A 21632-nucleotide genomic window follows, 5' to 3' on the forward strand; every position below is an offset into this window, starting at 1 on the left:
TGACATTTCACGGATCCTGACGTGCAGGTTCACTTCCGCGGCTGCGCCTGGCTCCAGCTCCCCGAGGTCTGGCCTCCCGGCCGCAGCCGCCCTCGACAAGACCTGGCATTGTGCTACTTGTCCTGAGAAGTTTCCTGGCTCCGCGGTGGATGAATGCTCGAGCCGCAGCAACAGGAATTGTTCCTTGAAAACGTGGTGTTAGGTTGTACGGATTGGCCTGCCTCTAGGACAGCCCTAAATAGAAGGCATCTGTACTTTTCAGAGAAGAAAATTTAAAAACATTACCCAAATGAATTCTCCCTAAAATGTTCTACTTTTCTTCTACAGTATTTTAAACAGCGTTTTTCTTCCGTGGCTCTCAGCCTTCTGCAACTGAAGTTGACTGATACGAATGGGATCAGAATTTAGATACAGTTGCCCCCGCCTGTGTCTTTTACAACTGCCTTCAATTATATCATCCTTCAGATTACTCTTTAAAAGACTAAGAGTCTCTTTAAAAAATAAAGGATACTGAACAGTAAATCTTAATCATTTGTTTTAAGTTTAAAAAATAACTTTTAGGGCTTCCCTGGTGGCGCAGTGGTTGAGAATCTGCCTGCCGATGCAGGGGACACGGGTTCGTGCCCCGGTCCGGGAAGATCCCACATGCCGCGGAGCGGCTGGGCCCGTGAGCCATGGCCGCTGAGCCTGTGCGTCCGGAGCCTGTGCTCCGCAACGGGAGAGGCCACAACAGTGAGAGGCCCGCGTACCGCAAACAAACAAACAAACAAACAAACTTTTATTTTCAGAGAATATAGGAGAACATAAAGAAGAAAAAATACCCACTTATAATCAATCCTGCTACCTAGAAGCAGCCACTGCTAAGTCGGTGATGTGTATCCTGGCTGAATTTTTATCTATTTATAGATGTATCCTTTCCTATCAAAACTGGATCCTACTATATATACAGTTTTATAATGTTCTCTTTTACCTAGTAATATATTAAGAATTTCTTTCCATGTCAGTAAACATAACCCAATATTATTCTTTTCATATTTGCATGTCATCATTTATTTAATACGTCTCCTATTATTGGATATCAAGGGTTTGGTTTGGTTTGGTTTTTCAAGTTGTTGCTAATTCTGGGATAAATTGACTCAAGAAAGCATTCACAGGTTTCAGGCATTTGCTATGAATTGTCTAACTGACTTTCAAAAAGGTTGAATCTACAATTTTACCAGAAGCTAATGAGAGAATATTTTAAAGGTCTCTGTGCTTTATCATTAAAAAATTTTTTTTTACCGATTGGGAGGTTAAAATGTATATCTTATAGTTAAAACCTTTTCATTTATTGATTCCTGGTGATATCAAGCATTTTATTCATGAAGAGACATTTTTATTTGTTCTTTTTGGGGTTTTTTTTTTTTTGGTTTCTTTTTTGGTTTTCTTGCGGTACGTGGGCCTCTCACCGTTGTGGCCTCTCCCGTTGCGGAGCACAGCCTCTGGACGTGCAGGCTCAGCGGCCATGGCTCACGGGCCCAGCCGCTCCGCGGCATGTGGGATCTTCCCAGACCGGGGCACGAACCCGTGTCCCCTGCATCAGCAGGCGGACTCTCAATCACTGCGCCACCAGGGAAGCCCCTTGTATTTTTTTTAATCGTCACTTATTATTCTGTCTGGTGGTTTGTCTGGGTTGAACTTTTTATTTGATTGTTGATATTGATTTTTTTATTAACGAAAAATTTTAAAACAAAGTGAAAGGAATAATGCAATAAGCCACCATATTCCCACCACCCAGATTGAACAAACGTTTGCTACACTTATTTCACCAATCTTTTTTTCCTTATATTTTAGATCACATCCCTGACATGACATTTACTCCCACATTCTTTGATATATATATCTCTAAAAAATAAGGACATTTTCTGCAATACCATTGTATACCTTACAAATTAACAACACATTCGATTGGTTTTTAATTGCTAAGAAGATTCTGTTTGATAAGTGTACAGCCTTGTCAATGAGGAGGAGAAGCACATCTTGGCTTTCTTATGACCTCCAAACATTAAAGAAAATCTGGTGCCTATATGCGCAGCCGAATGATGGAGTGACCTTGGTTCTCCATCTGCCCACAAGCCCCATTTAGAAACCCACTGAATCTGCAATGCCAAGTCTCAATTTGTAGATAAATGCCCCGGCTGAAGCTTGCCAGTGTATAACGATTCATTCAAGCTTTACCCACTACAGTCCTTCTTTCTTTGAAAATGTGTGTCCCCAACATGATGGATGACTGGGTTTCCAGGCCTAGCCCCCTGGGGTCATGAGAGGGCTTCTCTGTTGTGTCCCTTTTAAGCTTGAATAGGGAACTTGCTGTTTCAGATGCTCAGGGTTGTCCTCAGGTCAGGGACTCGCAGTTGTTTTTAATCTCGAGCACTCTGCTCCACCGCCACATCCCCTGAGCTGCCACCCAGGGTTCTTTTATTAAAATAGGTAAATAGGGCTTCCCTGGTGGCACAGTTGTTGAGAGTCCGCCTGCCGATGCAGGGGACGTAGGTTCGTGTCCCGGTCTGGGAAGATCCCACATGCCGTGGAGCGGCTGGGCCCGTGAGCCATGGTCGCTGAGCCTGCGCGTCCGGAGCCTGTGCTCCGCAACGGGAGAGGCCACAAGAGTGAGAGGCCCGCGTACCGCAAAATAAAAATAAAAAAAAAAAAGTAAATAAATAAAATCATTCAAGAGTAGGGGTCCTCGGGAGGGACAGTATACATGAGCGCCACTAAAGCTGTGTTTTCTTTCATTATAGATCACCTTTTTAACTGACTGCAAGAAAGTTAACAGGGAAACTGGCACTGACTTTTATATCTAAAATGTTGATATCTGGGCCCGTTTCAGAAGAAGCAGCTACCCAATGTCATCCAAAATGAAATGAGGGCCCAAGCGGGCAGGTAGGATGACCACCTGCTGTCTGCAGTGACACATAGAGATCGCTATACTGGAGCAAAAGGACCTTACCCGGGTTGCAAAGAGAGCTCAAAATCCTTTTACAAAAATCGGTAGACCTAAGCAGTTAATGTATTTCAAATACGATGATTTATAAATATGTTTCAGAGCATACAGATATGTAAATATATACAAAAGAAAGAGTGAGCATTCATCATTCTATTACAAATTATTAGCAAATACCCAAGGACAGTAACATTTGAGAAAAAAATAAGCACCACCTAAAGAAAATTGCATTAATCATGAAAATTAACTTGAAATAATGTTATTTGATCTTTTTAAAAAAATGGAATATCTAAAAATAAAGTGTGTTTGTTTTTCAGTTGTGAGCATATTTTCATGCAAGCTAGTACAGCTTCTCAGAGAGTTTCTTCTGACCTTAAAGTACTTGAAGAAATTTTGAGAAGATAGTTATAACTAATCCAAATATTTCCCCTGTTCCTTATTTTCGAACAATCCTATCTGGATATGTTTGAAAAGCTTTAAAAAAAAAAAAAGGAAACCGCAACGCTTTGTGTTCTGTGTCAAGAACTATAACCTGTTATTGTTAGCAAGGTGTAGGTTTGTTCAAAGACAATGTTTCCAGTTTGTTCTCATTTCCTTTGGTTGCAAGATGTACACCTGGAGATCCCACGTGGAAGTTACCTGTATCCATTTCAATCTGCAACGTTCGTATAACGTGTAGTCAGAAAGTCTTGGGACTAGAGTGAGATTTATTCTTGGAAGAATTTAGTCTGTCGCCTGTCTCTGCTTGAGGCTTTTGGCGGCATAGAGGATTGTTTTCTTGACTAACGCCTCTTGCTTATTTCAAAATGTTAATGCAATGTGTCACTCCTGGGTCTAAGTGATTCAGAGGTCAGTACAATGGTTGTTGATAAATGTATGGAATTTCAGTTCTTAAAAAAATTAACCTGATACATCCATACAGAAAACAATTATTTCAGTGTCCTGACTTGAGAGCTGGGGCTAAGTAGAGATTGAGGCAGTCCTGTTACCAGGACGGACAGATGGCCATCTGGTGCGGTGGCCCAGGGGCTGGGGTCTGCTGGGAGGCAGGTAGCGGCTGCAGAGGAAAAACATTGGCTTCCACAGAACTTTCCCACCTCAGAAGGGGGCTCTGGCTCTCCTTCCGCAATATATAGCTTCTCCGAAATATCTAAGTCAGATAATTTGGTCTTAAAATTTCCTTAAAATAAAAAGAAATGAAATAAAAATTAACCAACATTCTTTTGGACGTATTTAACCAGCTCTTAGAAAAAAATCCAGAAGCCCTGTTATGTTATATGATACATAGCTGAATAAATAATTAAGTACTTTTACTTAAAAAAAACACCATCTTTTTTCCTGATTAAAGAAAATTTTGTCTGTGCGGATTGAAGTCGGAATATCACTTCAGGATGACTTGCCCGAAACGCTTACATTTAATAGAATTTCATTCTACTCTGAAATATGTAGATCTTTCTAGAGTCTGAGGACAAGTTCATTGCAGAGCAAAGTCTTTTTGTCTTATTTAATCTTTCTTTTCTATTTGCCATCCCCAAGTTCAGTCCTAAAAGTTATTGTCTTTTAGAAGGAAAAAAAAATGATTTCTTCTTTGGTGTTCCTTTTAAATTATAGTGCCACTACTAAGCATAAAGTTGTTTTTTCTTAACTTTCTCTTACATACGATATCCACCTTATTCTTTTCCTTTTTTGTCTTGTTCTGCTTTGCTATTGCCATCAAAACAAGAATTCCCATAACGTGTAGGTTTCAGTGGTGGCACCCCGGGGGGGATGGTTTGTAAGTAGTTGGGCCTTCTGTTTTGCACGAAGCCGAACTCCCTGTCGTCACTCAGATGTTAAAGGTGGAAATGTTTGTGCCACAGTCAGCAGTTAGCAAAATGTATCCCTATTTAGAGCCATAATCTTTTATGGACTCTTATTATTTATTGTAAATTTTTTCTTTCTGCAGCGCTGAGCTGTTGACCTCACAGCGCATGCCATCTAATGCCTGGAATTGTCCAGTCACTGTGACACCAGTGCCCCTTCATATTTTAACCCTTAGATTTTCTGCAGGAGAAAAATCAAAATACGCATTCATTGTCCGTTTCATTTTTATTCAGAAAAGAAACTCGAATAAATAAACATTTTGTCTTTTCCAAGTAACAAAAGGCAGGAAAAGTAATGGGGGTGTTTGACAGTTCTAAGTCTACACCAACATCTTCCAGATGCTGTGTCTGAGTATTTATCGATTATACGAGTTAGCTAGTCTTCAGGTGGCCTGTCGTTGTACAGGACCAAAGGGGAGCCACTGTGGTAGGTGGTGATTTTGTTAAATGAGAATAAGTGACAGTCCCTTCCGCCATTAGCTATTAGTCAACCTGCTTCTCTACCAACTTTTTACCGAAAACTGTGGACTAGAAATAAATCATTTTCTGGACAGATTTTGCCTTTTCCACTTCCTAAGCTCTCTTTCTGGTGGAGGGGCTTCTTCACACTAAAATGACTAAATTGAGTCAGGGAGCACGAACCATGCGGCATTCGCAAACTTGCTCCTTTTTTCCTGGAAGAATTGGTGACTATCTAAGCAGTTGAAGGACGGTACACACACGCTTCAGAGTCTAGTACGTCGTAAAATCTGCAGTTCATTGACTCTTTTCCTCCCTGAAAAGTGCAGACCCGCTTCATCCTGAATCGGGTACCTCCGGGGCCTCCCCTCTGTGCCCGCCACCCTCTCCCATCACCCACAGTCCCTGTGGCCTGAACGAGGGGCCGGTTTGTTCACCACAGAGCTGGACGTCCTCTGAGAGCAGATGGGCTTCTGCACTTTACAGACCCTGTGAGGCACAGGAAAAGAAAGGGGGCCTAAGGATGACCGTCTCCACATTCTGAGAATGACAGTGCTTGGTTCCAAGTTATAAGTACAGCATCTTCTGTTCTCAGAACACAGGCAGAAAGTTAAAGATAACCAAATCATTCTTCACATCTTCTATTTCTCAATTGAAAAAGCCTTTCTTTGGTGACCTAGGATCCTGCGTACTGAAACAGTACTCCCACCCCACTTCCCTCCCTTCTTCCACTGTCTCTTCCTTCTGTTCTGTCAGTTCCAAGAAGGATCCATGACTTTGTATTGTCCATGTGTTCCCTAGATGTTAAGAGACCAAGCAAAAGGCAGTGTAGCTTAGCTTAATGGGCAAGGGTGCAAAATGCGATGCCAGCATGCCTGGGTTCAAATCCTGTCTCAGCCCACGGGCATGGACAACTACTCACCTTCTCTGTACCCGAGTCTCTTCATCTGTAACATATGGATGATAATAGTAATTGTCGACACCCTGTAGAGGGTCCTTGTGAGGATCCAATGGAGTTAATATGCACAAAGCCCTTTAGAGCAGGGCCAGATACTTAGTCAGCAATACACGTGTTTGTTGCCATTTTTATTGAGCATGTATGATGTACTAAGAACTTTAACATGAAATATCTTATTTAACCCTTTACAGCTCCCCTATAAAGATGGTATTTTATTTATTTATTTATTTTTAAAGATGGTATTTTAAAAGCTTTTTTCCAATGATGAAACAGGCTAGGGAGGTTGTTGACAAAGATCACTTCACCATTAACTGGCCAATATGGAATTCAGACTCAGATCCTTCTGACTCCAAACTCAGTGCTAAACCCCTGCACTCTCACTTCCCAGCGTGAATGGATCCGAACGCGGAGCATCGCAGCGGGGTGTCTGGTCTGAGACATGCTCTGTTAACATAGTATCTTCTCTTTATAGATAAGAACTTACACCAGTCTAAAGCTGCTTTGACTTGTCAAAGTTTCTCCATTGACTCTTTGCCCCTAACATTGCCAGTCCTTTTGTGCTTTTCTAGTATCCAGCGTGATTCCCTTCTAATTCTCCACTTCTTCAGGAGAAATCTTTTCTTTTCTATACAGGAGAAAGCTGGCCTCCAGGGTAGAAAATTATTTGCAATGTTGTTTCCCTCAGCGATTGCCTCCGTTTCTTCTGAGCGGCTAGATGGTTATAGGGCTTCACTCCGCATGTGCGTGAAAACCTGTTGAAGAGAACATGTGACGATGCAGAGCTAGCAAAACCTAGGGTGCTCTTCCCAGCACGTAGCGTGACCGCCTCTGCCTGGTTCACCTGGAAACCTTCGGGTTGGTTGGAAATATACCTTTGGTCTTTACCTGCCCTATTTCTTAAACTATTTTTCAATCTGCCTGTGTCGCTGCCGCTTTGCAGTGTTGGCCACCAGAGTCACCATGTCCCATATGGACTGCTGCTCTGGCCACCTGCCTTGGGTTCTCCAACCCACCGGGCAGAGCTTCCTGAAACTGAAATCATACTGCGTCCCCGCCTTACTGAACACACCGCCGGGCTTTCCAGGACTGTTAGGGCAAAGCCGGGATCCCTGAACTCGGTGTGCCCACCTTGCCCGGCACTCCAGCCTCATCCAGCTCCGCAGACTGGCTGTGTCCTCTCACTGTGCAGGGGACACTTCCCCCAGCCACTGGGAACCCTGACAACCCTGCTCTCCATTCAGGTCTCAGCTCAGCTGTGGCTTCTGCAGGAAAAGGTGCTCCTGGCCAGGCCCACGCTGCGACCCCACTCCCCTCTCTTCCACAGCGTTAGTCTAGCTGTGGTAGCCACGCAGGTCTTTGAGCCCTCTTAACATTTGCAGCCGTAGCCAGTTTTGCTGACCTTATGTTCCCAGTGCCTAGCATGCCCAAGCACTCACTAAATGGTTACTGCGAAACTGAGGGAAGGAGGGCAGTGCACACCTTTCTCTGTGGCAAGAAGGGTGATATTCCTAGGTACCTTAGGGGGCCTCTCTAGGGGATCTGGGTGTCCCCAAAGGAAATCTCCACATTTCAGACCAAACAGTTCCATGAGCTTCCTGAACTCTCAGATTCTAGCGTCATTCCAGGGTAACCGAAGGCCCATTGCCTGACGTTTACCCTGCGCCCTTGGGCCAGCAGGTGGTGGTTCCCATGTGAACTGTCCACTCAAACACGAGGATGTCATTGTCACCTTGTATAGATGCTTCAGAGCTAAGGAGGTGGGATTCGAGAAATCTCACAGTCTGGGTCTGACCAACAATCCTCCAAGGGCTCTACCTCCTTAGAAGTTCTTTGATTCTAAACAGTTTTCTTTGTGGAAGAGTTAGAAATTAACCGAATCTCTCCAGCGGTCAACGGACCCTTCAATATCAGAGTGACCTTTTCTTCATGCATTTTCTGCAAGGAAACTCTATCCTTTTTGTCGACTCGTGAGGAAAGGTTGATTAATTTATGCTCCCTTTTGAGCTAGACAGAGATACAGATAAAAACAGCTTACGCTGATTGAGCACTTACTGGTTGCCAGACACTGTGAAAACACGTTCCGTGAACCATCTTACTCAGTCCTCCTAGAGTGGGTATAGATGCTATTAACGTCCCGCTTTATAGACAAGAAATGAAGGCTCAGAAAAGTTAAGCGATTTGTGCAAGGTCACACAGCCGTTAAGTGGTGGAGCTGGAGTTTGGACCTAGAACTGCCCACTCTCAAGTGCACTCTCTTAGCCTCCATGCTGCCTTGCCATATCCTTTCACGAGTTCTGTATCACTTGCAGGTTTTGAGTTGTTTGGCACAAAACAACGTGTCTCCCCACTCCCCATCACTGACTAGCCTACAGCCAGTTCACTTTTTAAGCCTGTTTAAATTGTTTTATGTTTAAGATACAAATAAAAAGCATGCCACACATTTTCAAAACTCTGATGGAAAACTGATGAATTCATAAAGGTGCCAACGAAAGATCAAGAGAAAAAAAATGAATTACATGGGACTGAGTGAACTGATGAGGATGATTATAATTTTTGTGACTTTCTGTTTGAATAAAAAAAAAAAAACCCACAAGGACTCAGAGGCAAAAAATATACAAATCAGTTTTCACTGCAAAGTAAAGGAGCTGTTACAGTGGAGGATGACTGGACTGAATGTATGGGTGAATGTATGTATAGTATGGGTGTGTTTCGTGTTTGGTAATTGCAATCATTGTTGCTTCTGTTGTGGCCATCCATTTACAATGCTTGGTGTCAGTTTATTTATCTCCTGTAAAAATAAACTACAGTGTGTGTGTGAAAAAAAAGAGATAAAACAGCCTGAGGAAAGGGTAATGATTAAAATTTTATTATCAGAAACAATACGAAAAAAAAACCAGAAAGCATGCCACACAAAGTTGCATCGAATCTAGCCTGAGTCATGTGAGACTATACTGTTAACTGTGTGTTTTATTTTTTTTTGTTTTATTTTTTTTTTTTTGCGGTACGCGGTCCTCTCAGTGTTGTGGCCTCTCCCGCTGCGGAGCACAGGCTCCAGACGCGCAGGCCCAGCGGCCATGGCCCACGGGCCCAGCCGCTCCGCGGCACGCGGGATCCCCCCGGACCGGGGCACGAACCCATGTGCCCTGCATCGGCAGGCGGACTCCCAACCACTGCGCCACCAGGGAAGCCCCTGTGTGTTTTATTTTTAAAAGATGGATATGTCTTCCATTTTTATCGTAATCTTTCCTTTTTAATATTTAATAACAGTAACCGGTAGCCTCTTGGCATGTTTAGAAAAGCAGCACCAGTCATGGGAGTCCTAGTTTTGCGTGACCCCAGATCTGTTCCTGCCCCCATCTGCAGTTTTGCAGCAGCCGATCCGGCAGGCTGTACGTCTCTGACTTCCGGGAAGGTTCAGCCAATCAGAGCCTTTGATGTGGTGGGGGTGGGGCTTAAGAAAGAGGCAGGGTATTTCCCTCCCTCCCTGCCCTTCCTGTCTCCCTCCTGCTACGGCTGCACTTCTGTGGTCCCAGCTCCCTGCTGGGCAGGCTCACCTTGCCTCCAGCTTCCACCAGGTGACCTCAGTTCCCTGGGCTCCATTTACCTCTGCCTTTTGTCTCTCCAGCCTCAGCGTGCTGGTGGCTTCCTGCTAGCTCTGGGCTGCACTGCTGGCGCCTATGAACCTTCCACCACCTGTGCACCGAGTGAAATTTGCTCTGTTGTACAGCAATAGGGCTTCCCGTGCTCCATGTTGGACTCTGTTGTGTATTCCAGTATTCTCACACGTGATCGCAATATAGTTTTCTTTAGAGGCATGGGAGATGGAGGCTATGACTGGGTTAAAATCCGCTGATTAAAAGCAGCCTAAGTGTTTGTGTTCACTATGGCTGTGGTATAAGGGGAAAACCCTGCCTGGGTGTCTGGTGTCTAGTTCTCACTGAGTCACTAGGGGAGCTTAGAATCACTCAAGTCAAAGCCTCAGTTTCTTGAAAAATGAAAGTGCTCCCCGGGGTCCCTTCTGGCAGCCCCATTAGCTGGCTTTAACTCCTTCCAAACCAAGACAGTTGTAGGATGCAGACTCAGTTCCCGTGGGGACCAGCGAGTTGTCTCCATCGGCTCGGCGGACCCTGACTCCAGCCATCTGCCCTTCGGACGGGTGCCATTGGTCCCTGAGGGGTCAGGTGACACAGTGTGGGCGAGCTGGGGCAAACCTGTCACCACTCTGGAAAGACCTCCAAAACAGGCTTTTCTGATCTGACACATGTGCTTGGTCTTCATTCAGGCACAACTCCCTCCCAGATCCTACAGTGCAAAAGTAAAATTTACTGCTCAGCTGTCCTGACAGTGGGTTTAACAACGTATCAAAGATGTTGTTTCATCTGTTCACCTTAAGTATACAACCAATCGGCAGAATGTGCAGATGGTACTTGTCTGATGTAATATAGTCTCTCTTTCTCCATTTTAAGCACAATCTTATAGTCTCTAAACAGCATTTTAAAAATACGTTGACCCACATGTTGTTTGTGTATACGTATGTATTTGGGGCCAGATGCTCTGGGTATCCTAAATAACTTTGATTTACTAAACTTGCCTCCTCCTTCCCCACCCCCAGCCCTTTCTTTTCAGAAGATACCTTTAGACAATCACCATTCACCTCCAACTCAAAAGACCTGCTGCCCAGTGAATCTGTGCTTCACGGAAGAATATCAGCTCCAGGTATGGAAACATGGTCGATTTTGCTTCTACTAATGGTTGCTTAAAAATTACTTTTCTGGAATGCGTGGATTCTCAGGTACTGTTGGTTCAGTTTATAGGCTGAAGTTACTCATCTGAAGCTAGGCTTTTGAGAAGAGAGAGAATTTAAATAGCCACAAAAGTTTGTTAGAAGAAAAAGCAGACAGTAAGAAAGCTCTCCGCTGCGGGGGGCTTATTGTTCTTTATCGGCTGATGTTTCATTCGCAGAGTGAATTCCTTTGAAATAGCGAAGTATAACCTGGAAATAATTTGCTTTCCACGTTGTCAGTATTTTAGGCAGGCAGCCAGGAAGATGTAGGAGGGTGGTGGCAAGACTGCTAGTCGCAGACCGGGAAGATCATGACCCTGGGGGTGGGCCACCACAAAGAGCACTTCGGTTTCCATGGCAGCAACACAGCTTGTTACGACAGTCTTGGCACCCAGATATCACCTCTGTTCTGAGAGGATCCGCATAGATCCATCTACCACTTCCTTTTGCCACGTCAGCCTCAATGCACAATTTCCTATCCACGCTTCCTTTTTCATTGCTCCCTTCCCGAGCAGAAAGAAAGATGTGCCTGCTGTCCCCTTACCAACAGCATGGCCATCCCTCAGGACTTAACATGTGCATCTCAGAGTGGTCATGAAATGAGAACGTTTGAGAACCCCTGCCCTGGAGTCTCTCCTCCCTTCCCACCCCTCCCCCACCCCAGTGCCACCTGTCCAACTGCCAGGAAGCTTTCAGCTCCCAGTCACTAAGAGAATTTCAGAGGCTCCTGGTGGCCTCCACACCCGTTCATGTGTCCAGGAGAGACCAAGGCCACATGTGTGCACGAGGGGCTCACAGCAGGGTTGTTGACCAGGAATTCCTGCAAGAATAAAGTCCAGTGTCCCCCTCACACGCAAGGAGCCCGTGTCACAGGTGCAAACGGCTGCAGAGCTGAGTGTTTTACGATTCGGAAAGAGCCAAGGAGCATCTTCTGAGATACTGGCTTGTGGATGTCACAGGTCGTTGGAAGTGGTCCGTGACAGACAGTGGGGAAGAGGCCACTCTTTGTCGTTCTTTAGTCTTGGGATGGCAGATCCATTTCTTCTCATCTCCAAAGAGTCCAGGTACCTGCAGCCTTGTTAGCCTGGCAGGACTTTTCTATTCAAACCCCATAAATAACATGCTTACACAAAAACACGTTACATAATACCTGGTTCTGGAGGTGGAAAGAAATTCTGGTTAGTTGATGCCTTCATTCTCAAACAGGGGCTATTGGAACTGCTGTTTACTTCCCACAGTGTCTTTTTGAATAACCATCTCCCTGTTCCCCAAATTATCACCCTGCTGTTAAGTTGATGGATTGTGACTTTCTAATGTCAAAATAACTGCCTAGTAATTGCCTGTCAGAATGCTGTGACCCATACAGCCAAGCATCCCGTGATGTATATAGAAACCCTGCATTGCTGGCTTAATGTGCGGCTTGGCTATATTTTACGAAGGGTTTATTGGTCAAGTTACAGCTCGCCCTCAAAAAGTAATATGTTTAACTATGTGTGTTGTGTTGTCGGGTGGGGAACTTGCTATGATGCGCTTCACAGACTTTTATTACAAATTAGATAAACTCACCCTTAAAAAGTTAACTCTTATTTTGGGGGGAGAAGTCAGCATGACCGGGATTTTTTTTTAATGTAAATGCACCATTCTTGAGGGGTGATCGGTCTCTGTTCTTGAAAAAGCCTTTCTTTAGGCAGAGGATAGGCAAAATGACTATATTTAAATTTTGCCAAAATAGACAACTAAAAAGGGCCTATTTAAAGCAAGCAAGGTAAAAATGCTTTAGAAATGGAGTTAAAATTAGAAAAATTAAAAGCGGTAAGGACAATCTGGTGATCACAAAGTTCTCGTAATCCGAAGATATATTTTGTAAGGAAAACCTTGATGATTTGGACGAATTGTGGAGAAGACCAATCTGAACTAACAAAAGACTGCAGTACGGAGACTTTTCAAGAAAACATTTGTTTGACGTGTTAATGGCAGTGATAAATGGCCATGGTGTACTACCTACTCAAGCTCCCCAATTCTTTACCCACAATCCTGAAACCCATAATTTTTTGAATAAGTTGTTTGGTGGCAAAACCTAATGGGAGGCTATTTATAGCCTTTATGTATTACGCCAAGGATGAAATCCATACATTTTTGTTGCAGAAATATCAATGTGCTTGATTACGAAGGCCCATCGGAGTGTTACATCAAATAATACCTTATGCACCATATTATCATCTGAAATCAGAAAAGTATGAATCCCAAAATACATCAGGCCCCAGGGGTCTTAGATACGGTGAACATACGTCCGTTCCAGGACTCTGCTAAATGCAGCGCTGGGAACAAAGAAATTTTGAAGCCAAAGATCTTAAGATTCTAGGGTATAAGAATCATAAATTCCTATAGAAGATTTCGGAAGACCAAGTGGGCAGCAGATTTCTGAATCATTGACGATGTGGCAAGAACGAGTTGTCCGAGGCAGATGCTCTAGTACTACGACAGCATTGTTAATGAGGGCCTGGATTCGAGAAAAGGAGGACGGGGATAGGACAGGCAGGAAATGGGCTAGTTGACTAGTTTGGTTAGCTTTGTCATCAGCAGGTTGAAGTAGGGACCTATGGTGGCTGTGCAGAAATGGGGAAGCCAGGAAGGAGATAGCTGGCTTTAGTGACTAGGCAGAAAATCATTTGTTGTTAGTATATAAATAAAAGCGTCAGCATCCTTAGACATCTTCTCTTGGGTAATTTAAGTGTCACCATTAAAATATTATTTCCATTCTTTATTTACTTAGCAAACTTCTTGCCACACATCATGTCAAGACAAATGTCAGCCTGGAGAATGATCTCAGAGTCCCAACTAGTGGAGACCGTAATTAATGAGGTTTAATGTGCCTAGTTACGATCCAGGAAAGCCCTTGCAAATGCTGAAAACCCACAGCATTAATTCAACAATAGATATTGGTATCTATTTATACACCTGTATCAGTGGGATGAAATCCTCTCCCGTTCGCCTTTGGAGTGAGACCACGGGGCAGGGGAGTGTACCACGTGAGAGTATCGTTGAAGACCTGGCAGCTCCAGGCCAAAGCAATGCTCGCAGTGGGTTGTGATTGTGTTTCAGGCCTGTGGAGCACGAAGCAAGCGGTGTGGGAGAGAGCAAAATGGGGAGAGGTGGTAGCACCACGGATCATGGAAAAATTGAGAATAGCACTGTTAACTAGGCATTTGCCTTCGGCAGATGGTCTCTAAGACACACAGCTGCCACCATCCCAGAGAAACAGAATAAACACAGAGCTTTGCGGTGTCCTGGACCCGGTTGTTGCCACTATTTCTAGACTGACTTTCCTGTGAACCAAAAAATGCTCACGAGCCAAGACCTAACATTTTTACTTGCTGTGAATGTCTTAGGCGGAGGTAACACCAGGAATCCTTAATAAAACAATGAGTTAAAAGCTGCTGTCATCGTCTGCTGGAGGGATGTGAGGACAAAATAACCTGAAGGCCGTGAATAGATGACTGAGTGCACCCTGGCTAGTGCCGGGGCTGGTGGGTGATTGTACCAAAGAAATAAAAGAGATTTCCTATTATGGGGGAGATAAAATTACAGACTCTGTGTAATTTAATGTACTTTGTCTAATTTATAGTTGTCTCACTTTGTAAGAGATTTACACTGATAGAGGAGAGATTCTGAGGTCAGGTGTGTTTCAGGGCACGAAGGGCAGTTCTGTATAAGGAGTAGACCCATTGCCATGTACCTGCATCTATTTCTGTTTTCCCGTCGTCTTTCCGAAGCAAAGGCTATTAAGAGAAGGATTTACGTCTCGGCACTGCTTTTAAGCAGTGTGGAGCTTCAATTCTGTTTTATTATGATTTGAAGTCACAGTATGTTTGCTCTGTATCAAGCCAAAAAACAAAAACACAAGCAGAGCGGGTGTGAAGGAAAATGCAGGTCTCCGTGGAACTCTTTCACGGTGTTTGGAGTCACTGATGCTTCTGTTATTTCAGATGGAGCTTAGAGTCAGACAATGTAAAACATGTCAGCAATTGTATTTGTAAATCCCTTCACCCATTACTTGCTAAATTCCCTTTAAAAAAAGAAACTCTTTTTGCTGTTATTGTTCATAACATCCAAACAAGAAGAACATGGGCAAAATTTAGTTCAAGACTTGATATGCCAATCAGGTTTGATGTTAAATAAAAAGGCACGTTTAGAATGGTCTGCCTTGTCCCCAGGCCAATTCTTGATCCATTTTCCTCTATCTGTTCTGCCAATCACTCTAATACAAGTGGTACCATGTCATATACACTTTTCTGAAATCTAAATTAATGGTACCTTGCATTAGAGTGCCACCAGTGACTGACTCTTGGCCTGCCGTGCAGCTGCCCAGATAGGAATGACCTCTCTCAGGCAGTGGGTTTAAAAGATGTGCATGTCACCTTTGTTTATGTTAAGACTTCCCGACTCATATCTCGAGAGAGAGACATACCAAGCTTTCCTGGATTACAGCAAAGTGTTTTCTTCAATCCTTTTTCAAACACAGCAGATTCTTTTAAAATTCAGACTAAGTCATGGATAAACAGTAGAACATTGGGTGTTGTTTGGTGTGTATCATTTTGTGGCTTAAGCTCCTTTTTGATTAAACAGATTCATCCTGTACAGAGGAGGAAGTTAATAGTTATCAAGGACCTGCTAAATTGTCAGGCCCGGGATCTGTGTCATCTCATTTAATTTTGAAAGCAACCCATTGAGACATAGGAATTATGCTCAATTTACAGGTGACTAAATGGAGGTTCAGAGAGATTTAATACCCTTTTTCCAGTTTTATTGAGATATAATTGACATATAACATTGTATTCGTTTAAAATGTACAACCTAATGATTTGATATACATATTTTGCAGAATGATCACTGCAATAAGTCTAGTTAACATCCATCACCTCACATCGTTGCAAATTTTTTTTCTTGTGAGAACCTTTAAGATCTGTTCTCTTAGCAACTTTCAAACCTGCAGTGTGGTATTGTTAACTACAGTCACCGTGCCGTACATTTCATCCCCAGAATTTATTTATCTTATAACTGGAAGTTTGTACCTTTTGCGGAGACAGTACAGATTTCATGGGTTCAGAGATATTGTGGGTTCAGTTCCAGGCCACCACAATAAAGCGAATATTACCGTAAAGTGAGTCACACGAATTTTTTTGGTTTCCCGGTACATATAAAAGTTATGTTTACACCATACTGTAGTCTATTAAGTAAGCATTATGTCTAAAAAACAACATGCATGCCTTAGTTAAGAGATATTTTATTGCTAAAAAATGCTAACCATCATCTGACAAGGCATAGTTGCCACAAACCTTCGATTTGTTAAAAAAAAAAAAAAAGCAATATCTGCGAAGCACAATAAAGCAAGATATGCCTGTAATAACTTGTTCAGAATCATCCAGTTGGTGAGTGGCAGCCCGTGAATTCAAACCCAGAACTCCACGGTGCATTTTCTCTCTTTCTGCCCTGTCACACTGCCTCCTAAGTCAGATATGCATCACCAGCAAAGAAGCACATCTCTCCAGGGTTTGCCCATATGTACTCCCAGTTGACATTTGAAGTATTACTGATGGATGGCCTTCTTTTAGTTAGGAATAAAAAGTAGTCCTTTAAATAAGATATTTCAAAGCAGTGACAAGATAAGAATGTACTGTTTATTAATATAATGCTAATTTTGTCCTCTTCCCTTTTAATTCTTTTCTTTCTTCCCTTAACGCCTCGATATCTAGTAATCATAGTCACTTGGAATGTTTCTTTCAGTCAAGAAACTTAAAAGAAACAATGTTTCTTTTCAGTAACCTTTTTTTTGCGGTACGCGGGCCTCTCACTGTTGTGGCCTCTCCCATTGCGGAGCACAGGCTCCGGACGCGCAGGCTCAGCGGCCATGGCTCACGGGCCCAGCCGCTCCGCGGCATGTGGGATCCTCCCGGACCGGGGCACGAACCCGTGTCCCCTGCATCGGCAGGCGGACTCTCAACCACTGCGCCACCAGGGAAGCCCGCTTTTCAGTAACCTTTAATGGATTGTCTGAGCCGTAGAAATAGTTTCATGAACCTGGTTAAAACCTGGTTAAATAAGACACATAACACTGAAGTGAGTGGTGATCTGATCAGCGATGCAAAAGGGAAAGTTCTCCACTGGGAATCAGGAGAACCCGGGTTTAGCCCTAGCTAAGCTTCCAGTAGAAAGAGAATAGAAGAGCTTCAAGCTTCTTCCACATCCCCTCTTTTTCAAAAACTGCCATCTGTAGTGGTACTGTGACCTCAACTCAGGTTTCTTTATTTTCCTTGTGGAGCTAAAACTATATGCTGGTAAGGGGAACAGCAGTTTAGTCTACTAGAAATTCTACCACACCCACTAAGAGTTGGGGAAGGGACTTAATCCTCGAAGGACAGTACTGGGGATGGTAGTGACTGAGAAGCGGGCACAAGAAGGGCATCTGGGAAGATGGACCATTTCATTTCTTGATCTGGCTGCTGATTACATGCATCGGTAATTCTGTGGAAATTCATCAAGCTGTGTTAGGGCTAACTGTTTTATTCACAAATAGGTGGGTCTCGATGCCACGTGGCCACCTCCAGGCCATCAATACGAGTGCATCTTCACTTCAGAGACCGAAAGTGATGATGATGCCAGCTGTCTTTCAAGTAGACAATTTTTAGTTTATAGGAACATTTCCATTCGTAGCACAAAATTGCCCCGAATTAAGTGACATATAGGTTGATATCTCTGATTCCCGTTCTGTTTCAAATTGGGAAAGTATTCTGCACTGCTTATAGCATTTCTCTGATGTACTTACAAAAGGTGAGCTATGTAGTCTGTCCAGCTGTTTGCTAGAGGGAGAAGTTTTTGTTGTTACACAGCTTCCTGACCCAGATAATGTTATTTGAGGCTAAAAATGATGTGCTCGCAACTAGTTCCATCTGTCCCTCAGCAGACTAGTTTGGTCTCAGTCAGAGTGTAGGTGAATTCCAAAGGGGAGCTGTTGACTCCATTAAAAATTCTTTGAAGAGAAAGGTCTTCGTGTCCAAGTTAGTCCTTCTCAAAAATGTGACTAATCAGGTCTCTGCAGACCAGCGGTTGCGGTGTTCACATACTGAAGGGGTTTAATTGTGGTAACCTTTCCAAAGGAGAAATTTATCTCCAGTTTAGATGCTTCACCTGAGCTACCTGTGGAAAGCCACAAAGACAGAGGACAAAACTGTGGTCGCTGTGCTAAGTCCCTTTATCTATGCCCAGATAGCACCGGGGTTGAGTCACTTGGTATTGAAGATAATCATCAACTCTTTCGTGTTTGTACTTTGCGGGAAATGGTGACATCCAAAAGCCCTTTTAAAAACCCAGTTTTTTGGGCTTCCCTGCTGGCACAGTGGTTAAGAATCTGCCTGCCAATGCAGGGGACACGGGTTCGAGCTCTGGTCCGGGAAGATCCCACATGCCACGGAGCAGCTAAGCCTGTGCGCCACAACTACTGAGCCTGCGCTCTAGAGCACACGAGCCACAACTACTGAGCCTGCGTGCCTAGAGCCCGTGCTCCGCAACAAGAGAAGCCACCGCAATGAGAAGCCCGCACACCGCAGCGAAGAGTAGCCCCCGCTTGCCACAACTAGAGAAAGCCGGCACACAGCAATGAAGACCCAATGCAGCCAAAAATAAATAAATAAAATAAATTAGTTTTTTTAAAAGCCAGTTTTTTGTTATGTAAATTAGTTCATTTGTGTCATATTTTAGATCCCATGTATAAGTGATATACGATATTCATCTTTCTCTGAATGACTTACTTCATTTAGTATGATACTCTCTAGGTCCATCCATGTTGCTGCCAATGGCATTGTTTCATTCTTTTTTATGGCTAAGTAAACATACTTGTGGTTACGAAAGGGGAAGGGGGTGGAATTAGGAGTTTGAGATTAGCAGATACACACTACTATATATAAAATAGCTAAACAGCAAGGACTTACTTTATAGCACAGGGAACTATATTCAATATCTTGTAATAAAATATACAGGAAAAGAAAAACTCCAGTTTGAGGACTTTGTTTCTCAGGTGTTTCTCAGGTTAGGTCCCTGAGGCTGTGACCACTTCGGCCCTGGCCTGATATCTTCCTGTGAGCAGAACATAAAATTTTCTGCACACCATTTTTAAGGCCTCTGCGGTGCCTGTGGTTGTGTTTTTACTTTTGCAAAGACCATTGAGATGCCTGGAGAATGAATAGTGCTGTAAAAGGTCAAATTCTTGAGTATGTGTAATGGACGATGGAGAATATTTGTTTGAAAATTGCCATGTGGTGACCCTGGCTGCAGTTTGGGACCGGCTAATTCAATCTACAAGGCCTTTTCTGTATATACAATATGTTCTTCCATTCCTTTGCTATCAAAGATACATATTCTCATTTCATGCAATTTCTTCTTTGTGTTTATTCCTTTGCAGGGCAGCAACTGCCCTCCGGTAACCAGTGTAGAAAAAAGAAAAGCCATTCCGCTTACAGACTAGACCATCTGTTTTTCATTCAAACGGATCCATTCTGTATTCCCATATGTAGGCCAAACGGGGACCTCTCTGCAGTGAGAGAGACACCCCTGCCCCACGTCACACCACAGCCCTTCCTCCATGTGGTTGTTGGAATGACTGTCAGGGCTTCAGCTGGGGGCTGTTCTCTCTCATGCAGTGTGTTTCCTTTAGCAAAGTCCTTACCATTTCTCTTCTCCATCTATCATCCAGAAAAGGAAGGTGTGAATTAGAAGCGCAAAAGTATGGACAGTCTTTGCACTGGCTTCATGAGATCCCTGGTTCCTCACGTCCTCCTCTGGAGTTCTACTGAGACGTCCCGCGCAGGGGTCTCGCAAGTTCTCTGAATTCAACAGGTCCCAAACTAAACGTATTCCCCACCCGACCCCTGCTGTCTCCATCCCTCCCCTCCCCAAATAATTAAAACTGATTAAAACCCTCTGCTCTGTCTTTTTTTCCTACCTTGCTAAGTAGCATCATCGCCTCCCATGGCACAAATCATAAGGTTCGATACCATTTGTTTGCGTTCCTCCAGAAACAGACCCCAAGGCAAGGATTTACGCAAGGAGTTTTGTAGGAAGCAAGACCAGGAAAGCTTGGGAGAGGGACGGGAAAGCGGGCCAGGGAAAGGCAGACAGTCAACAAAAGGTTCCTTCTCAAACAGGTTACCTATGTAGACAACTGGAGATTAATGTTACTGGGGGACTCTGGGAAGCCATGGAGGACACACACCTCAGAACTTTCTACTGGAGGGACTGAGAGAGGTGAGATTCAAGCTTCTCCCAGGAGAGTCAATTCCCCAACACCCTGGTCTTACTACACAGGTGGTCAAAGCAGGCTCCCGTGGCCAGAGGAAGCCCTTGGCAAATGTTGGCACATGCTGGCAGTGGGAAGGCAGGTGCTGAAGTGATAAAGGCAAGGCGATGGCGGGAGAGGGGGCAGGAATGACAGTATTTGCTGCATCATTTTCCATTACTGCCTCTTCTCCACCTTCCACTTCTAACCAGTTACCCTGCACGATTCTTCCTCTTACCTCTCTCCTAAATGCACATTTTCCTTTCTTTCCCAACTGCCAATAAGCTTGTTCGAGTCTCCATCATTAGTCCTCTGGGTTACAACAGTGGCCTCTCTCAGGTCTTACTGTCTCCAGTGTCACCCCTGATGGTCCCGTCTTCCCATCCTGCAGCCGTAATCTTTCTAGAAGGCATATCTCATCATCTCACGCTCAGGCCTAGTGGCTTCCCATTGCCCTCAGGATAAAGTTTAACTGACACCTGCAGTCTTTCCCTATAGGTTTGTTTTTCTGTTTTCTTTTTTAATAGCCTCTGCATTCCCCTTCCACTCCAAAACTGGATTAGGTGCTGCTTCCTTTGATCTCCTGGGGTATTTAGAATTTCCTGTTTATTTAAGCATCAGCCCTCTCCCTTAGCTGTAAACTCCTTGGTGGGCATAAGCTGACTTGTTGACCATGGTATCTCCCAGAAGCCACCACCAAGTGTAATCGCTCATCAATCTTGGATGAAAGCATATTGTTGAACAACTATGTTGTTTGTAGAGCTAGTGTTAAATGTTCTAAGAGATATCTGAGGAGACTTTGATTATGACACAGATCCGATTTTGACTGTAGGTTAAAATGGACCTCTTTATAAATGTAAGGTGTGCAATAAAGCTTTTTTCAAATACAGTTGGTCTCCCTAGCTAATGTGGGTAACTGCCATGACATAATTGTCTTTTTAGAATTAAACGGTTAAGCTTGACAGGAGAAAGATTGCAGGGCTATTGTGTTCATTTTTTTTCACCTTAGGTATAGATCTAACTGCCACAAATTTCTGAGGGCAGAGAGTGGAAGGTGGAGGTCCAAGAAGACTAGATGGTTTGATGTAAAAGGTTAACACGGGAATTAATGTGAAAACCCAATACTGATTTTCATGCATAATAATAAAACTTCCCAGGCATAAAATTCCCTACGTCATTAGTCTCATATTAAAAAGTTTGGAATTATTTCAGATAGAATTGTTTTCCCATCCGTGAGCCAACCGCTTTATGAGATAAGC

The 21632-nt window shown here is 43.7% G+C and overlaps 1 protein-coding gene across 6 annotated transcripts in view; it reads left to right on the top strand.

Moving 5' to 3' along the window:
- The window catches only part of ZNF827 (zinc finger protein 827), a 179499-nt gene that overhangs the window by 105058 nt on the left and 52809 nt on the right, over positions 1-21632 (top strand). For all 6 annotated transcript variants that reach the window (XM_030878154.2, XM_060299708.1, XM_030878155.2 and 3 more), the window contains exon 8: positions 10875-10978. In XM_030878154.2, the coding sequence (XP_030734014.1) occupies positions 10875-10978 (104 nt within the window). The remainder of the gene's footprint in view (positions 1-10874; positions 10979-21632) is intronic.

This window comes from Globicephala melas, chromosome 5, assembly GCF_963455315.2.
Source record: "Globicephala melas chromosome 5, mGloMel1.2, whole genome shotgun sequence".
Taxonomy (NCBI): Eukaryota; Metazoa; Chordata; class Mammalia; order Artiodactyla; family Delphinidae; genus Globicephala; species Globicephala melas.